This window comes from Artemia franciscana, chromosome 1 (assembly GCF_032884065.1).
Source record: "Artemia franciscana chromosome 1, ASM3288406v1, whole genome shotgun sequence".
NCBI lineage: Eukaryota > Metazoa > Arthropoda > Branchiopoda > Anostraca > Artemiidae > Artemia > Artemia franciscana.
In genome coordinates, this window is record NC_088863.1 from 39,217,872 (window position 1) to 39,223,871 (window position 6,000).

General features: G+C 34.0%; 1 protein-coding gene across 1 annotated transcript in view; it reads right to left on the reverse strand.

The window, feature by feature from the left end:
* LOC136029363 (cytosolic carboxypeptidase 6-like) overlaps nucleotides 1-4,824 on the reverse strand; it is a 121,963-nt gene extending 117,139 nt beyond the window's left edge. The window contains exon 1 of the mRNA XM_065707688.1: nucleotides 4,760-4,824. Within this exon, the coding sequence (XP_065563760.1) occupies nucleotides 4,760-4,778 (19 nt within the window). The 5' untranslated portion in view covers nucleotides 4,779-4,824. The remainder of the gene's footprint in view (nucleotides 1-4,759) is intronic.
* Between the last annotated feature and the right edge of the window lie 1,176 nt (nucleotides 4,825-6,000).

The following is a 6,000-nucleotide window of genomic DNA, read 5'->3' on the forward strand; positions in this document are numbered from 1 at the left end:
AAAACAAGAAAATGAAAAGCTGTAATAATCCTAATGTTTTTGTAATTTAAATTCATCAGCTTCTAATACAAAGTTTATTCGGGTTTAAACAGACGTCATATTTAAAAAAAAAAGACTTACATAAGGTAAGAAATTGAAAAAAAAACGTTGCTACCTTATTAGCCTTGCGATAAAAATACGAACTATATTACCCACGTTCAGCTCCTCATTTTCTTGTGAATTCTGTAGTTATTGTTTCTGACAGAGGTTATTAACTTACGGATTTGGACAAAAATGAAGTCACTTTGTGTTTTTATTTTGAAATATGTACATTCAATTTGAGGAAGATTACTAATTCCAAGACTTCTTACAAGTTTTTTTTTTTTTTTTTTAACTTAGTTTACATATAAATATAAGTTTTACCTTTAATTGATATTTTAATCTTTGTTAAAGGATAGAGCAAGGATTTTATTATTGTTAGCTGTATATCAAGCCTGCTTTGAAACTTAGAAAGCATACTTTTTTTACAGTTACCAAGACTACTACTACTACTAAAAACTCACCACAGCACCAAGCCGCATGAGGCCGACACAGCCATCCCAATTTATTCAAAGCCCCCCTCTTTACACCCTCTCAGGAAATTCTTGTTTCCTTTAAATTGTTCTTTATAACATCCTCCCACCCCAGACTAGGACAACCTGCTTTCGGCTTAGCCCTAGATAGTTGGCCAAAAAGGACAATCGTCAGCAATCTGTCATCCTTCATCCACAGAACGTGCCCTAGCCATCTATGCCTTTCTTTCAATATAGCCGTTGAAAGTGGGATTGAACCACATTTTTCATACAGCCTACTGTTTGAAATATGGTCAGTCATCGGGTATTCAAAACAATCCGTAGGCAATTTCTATGGAAAAAATATAGTAAATCTTCATCCGCTTTTTCGAGCGCCCATACTTCAGAAACAAGCTTGACCACTGTCTTCACTGTACCTTCCAATATTCTAATCTTGGTTTGCACTTATCTTTCTATTCTTCCCAACTTTTTTTTTTAACTGTGAAAAATCACCCCGAGCTTGGCTATTCCACTTTTAACATCTTCACTGCTCCCACCGTCTTTACTAATAATACTACTAAGGTAAGTGAAGCTGCCCACCAGATCAATCTTTTCGTTACCCAGCGTTACATTTTCATCTTCACTTGTTCCTAACTTTAGGGACTTAGTCTTCTTAACATTAATTTTCAAACCTGTTGTAGCACCCTGAGCTCGCAGAGCCTCTAAAAGTTTATTGATTTTGCTCACACTTTCATCTAGGATGCTTAATTCATCAGTATAATCTAATTCTATGAAACTTTTCCTCTCCATTTGGTTCCGTGGTCTCCTATTTCCTTTCCTGTGACAAAGTCCATTATGTTTCCTTAAGACAAATTTCCTTAAGACAAAGTCCATCAAAATGATCCATAAAGGGGGATAGAACACAACCCTGCTTAACTCCTGATTTAATACAAGAACAGCTGCTAATCTTATTTCGTATCTTAACCGCAGCAGTGCTGTTGTCGACCATAGCACTAATCGCTTTAATGTATTTGTCTGGTTTTCCATACAAGGATAAGACCTTTGCTACAGCTCTTCTATCAACAGAATCGAATGCTTGCTCATAATCTATAAAATTGAGGACCAAAGGTGTTTGCAAACTAAGGCACTTCTCAATTATTAACCTACAAGAGTGACAATATGGTCGACGCATCCTCTACCTTTTCTAAAACCGCACTGTTCTTCTCTTAAAACTTTGTCTACAGCATCTCTCAGTCTAAAAAAGTATCACATTGCTAAGTAATTTGCTACCTACAAAAACCAGACTAATGCCTCGATAATTACGACACTCACTCTTATCTCCTTTCTTATACAGTTGTTTAATTAAGGTTTTCCTAAAATCGTTATATACTTCCCTTTTTCAAAAATCATATTCATAATCTTCAGTAACTTATTTCTAACCTCAGAGACACCATATTTAAAAAAAAACTCATTTACCACACTATCAGCACCTGGAGTCTTATTATTTTTTAATCCTTTTAGAATTGTCGCTAATTCTTCCTCACAAAAAAAATCTTCCTTCACATCAAAGGTATCACAAACCTTTCATTTTCCTCTATATCTTTTCCTGCTACTGTATCTCGGTTTAGCACATTCTCAAAATATCCCACCCATATCTCTTTAACTCTTTTCTTATCACTAATTGTGGCCCCGTGCCTATCTTTAATTGGGACAAGTCCAGATTTACTACTTCCTCTCAATTTATTAACATGTCAGTACAATATTTTACTATTATGCCGTCTATGCTAGATGCATCTTCCAGATCCTCGGCAATTTTATCCATGGTCTCCACTTCACACCTCCTTAGTTCATAATTTAATGCGTTCTCCACTTTGCTAACATTCCTTTTGTTTTCACGTGAGCTATCACTCAGATAATTCTTGTAAAAACCCCTTCTCCTCTCTATTAAACATAAATTGTTTTCACTAATACTCCTAGCTGCAGTCGTAACTTTCTTCCTTAAGACACCATCTGAAAATTCACAAAAAAAAATTCTAAAATTATTCTAACCATTTTCCACACTTAACAATATTTTTAACATCAATAGCAGCACTCCTATATACCCTAGTATCTTGAATTGATCCTCCCAGTCTTCTGTTTACTATAACATAATCAATAAGGTTAGCTGTCTTACCATGACGTGAATATCATTTCAACTTGTGGGCCCTTTTATGACCAAACACCCTGTTGGTTATAACTAGATTGTTATACCTACAAAATTGCAAAAGTGTGTAGCCATTACTGTTTTCTTTTCCTACACCAAATTTATCTAGGCTAGGATACCATCTCTCCCTTTTTCTACTGACCAGGGTGTTAAAATCTCCTAGTAAAAACACCATATTTCTACCTGGGACTCTGTTTGCTCCTCCTGTAACTGTAAGTAAAATGCATCTAAGTTACTGGTATCTCCGTCAGTCGGCTCAACAGGGGCATATACTAGTATAACTGACACCCTGAACTTCTTAGTCACAAAATGAGCAATTAGTATTCTATTATTAATACATTCTCAGCCTAAGCAAGACTTAGCATTTTCCTCGTTCATCATGAACCCTATTCTCTGTCTATGCACTCCTTCCTGCCTGAGTAAACAAATTCTATATCACTTAATTTCATTCTATGTCACTTCCTACCCCTGGGATATGAGTTTCTGAAACTCCTAATAAGTCCAGTTCATATCGTCTGAATTTGTCAGTCAAAACGTCAATATGATAGTCATTTTTAACGTCAAAATATTCCAAGTTCCAATTTTCATGTTCTTTAAACCTTTGAAATTGTTTTGGTCTCAGGAAAAGCAGTGATCCTGGATACTATTACAAGATATATTATATATATATATATATATATATATCAGCCTGTTCCTTAGAACCGGACAGCAAGAAGTCCCTGGGCCCTCCTGTATGAATGGAGGTTTTGTGCAATCCTGGGCCCATCCTGGTCACAACATGGTTTTCAGCACTTTGTGATGCTCTTCTACCAACATAAGTCCCAAGCCTATTACCTCCGACTCATTATACATTCATGCCTACAGATATTATGCTACCAATCAATTTAAACTCTTTCATCTTCTGTTTCTTAATAAATATATCAGCTTATATTTATTTATGACAATCAAATATCAGGTACCCTGTCTTACTATTAAATATAAAGCCTGGATAACACATAAGTTATACAAAAGCAACTTTAATCAGTTTTATCAGTCAATTTTTATCAGCCATTTGCAAAAGCAAAGTGACTAGCCTAGTAATGTTAAACAAAATGAATAGCCTTCTGAAGGCATTTATAAAAGTACTATTAATGTTAGGTAACTCTTGTATGTCTCATATCTTGTGGGGAAACAAAGGTCTGGGAGAGGCAGTTACCCCTCCCCCTGACCCATAGAAAATTATGCCCCTGTTCCTAACGTATATGAGACGACCCTGTGTGAGATTTATAAAACTTAGGAATATATAGCAAGAGGAACCTTATTGATTAAATATCATTTAGAATAGCTTCCTAAAAGGCATTCTTAGGAGGCCTCTAAAAAAAGTTTTAAATATTTGAAACATGAGAACATTTATAAAATTCACAGATTATTCACTTAACAGTGTCATTGATTTCATCATCAAAATTTAAAAAACGCTCCCATATCCTTGTAAAATCCTGACTATGTCCTTGTCCACAATAATTATTTACTGCATTAGTGTATGTCTTCACCCTTGAACTTTATAGCCTTATCTGTCTTTTGTTTTAACTTCGATAATTGACTATGGGTTCTGATATGAAAAATGGAAATTCAAAATTATATGTAATTAATTTTTTTTTTAAACAAAGAGTAAAACTATGAGAGAAAAAATTAAGCGAAGCTGATTAACAATTCTGTTTGCAACTACATCAAGCGTTAGCGATGATGTTACAAATATATGTGCAGATTTAAATAGAAATCGTGGTGTTGCCTTGCAATATCCATTTGTTTTTTTTAGGTTGAGGGAGGGAGGGAGAAGAGATTCTAAAGAATATAAAAGACAATTTTGACATTCATATGAATCTCCAGGGAACTATTGTCACTTTCGCACTGGTCTTTATTTATTTTAGATAAGCAATTGCTCTCTAGTTTCGTGTGTTTTGCAATAATAATTGCGGATGAGATAAACAAGGAAAAGGTTTTTAATGTGAAGAAAACATGAAAAAAATTGATTTCTTTCAATATTTACCCGATTTAGAATCGCCCATGATTTGTTTACTTGCACTTAATAACTTCCTAGAATGTTAGTTTGATCAATAGTTGAAAGCAGAGCTACCTATGATATTAATTTATCATTAAGCCTTATAAATTTTGTTAGATGTCAGGATATAAGACCTTAGTAATTCAAATAGTTAATGGTTGGGCTGTTAAATTGGAGTCGATGAAAAATTTTGGGAAATTTCGCTTTGCTCAAAAACATTATAATTGCATTTTTATGGAACAGACTGGAATTACATTACTGCTAAACTAATTGATAAAAATCAAGGGGATATTGCACAACAGGTTGTAATCGTGGGGTGCTTACGAAGAGTTATGTCACGAGCACAACAGCTTTCCATTTTTAGCCGGTAGCTCGTCAGAAGTAACACTCCAACTTTGAAAGAAGTAAATAAGTCTAAAGTGCAATTTAAACAGCCAATGGTTTCCATGTTTAGCATAACATAATTTAAAGCAGCCCTTGACCCACTGGTTCTTTAAATTTTGATCGCCACTGGTTCTTTAAATTTTACAAGAAGATCTGCATGTGGGTTATTAGTCTACATACACCGTACTTGTGTATTATAGCGACCAGACCAAAGAAGTGAATTTAGATTAATCCTAATAAAATATACCAAAATATGATGAAAATATGATACTTTAGTATCAAAATTATGGAAACTTCAAGAGAGAATTATGAAAAGCAGGCCACCCAGAACGCATTATATTAAATACCTAACCTAATTAACTCTATATTTTAAATATTGAATTAAAATATACCTTCAAAGTAGTTTCTTTTGCTCAGACTATGCTGATTATCTCCAAGTAAACACAGAAAACCGATTTCATTACAGATCAAGAACACAGTGTGGTCGATATAACACGTAAGTACAGTTTACACAATGCACTTCGGTTATAAATATTATGATTGTATAAAGCACTTCTTCTCTTTTTAGCTAAATGATTTTGTTTGGAAAACCTAAGTTTAGACAAGGTGATCCCTTTTGAACCTAAAAATTCTCGATAAAAGTCCCCTGTTTGGCGCTTAAAGGTAAAAACACCTACCTGTATGATCCTTCCTTCGGACGGCTCAAGTGTCATACAAGCCTGAAACTTTAAAATACGTAAATAATGTGTTTTACTTTTTTTTAAATAGGCTGTAATATTAAAACTATACAAAATCCTTTTCTAACACATATTTTCAAACTTCTTTTTTTTTTCTTTCTTTTATCC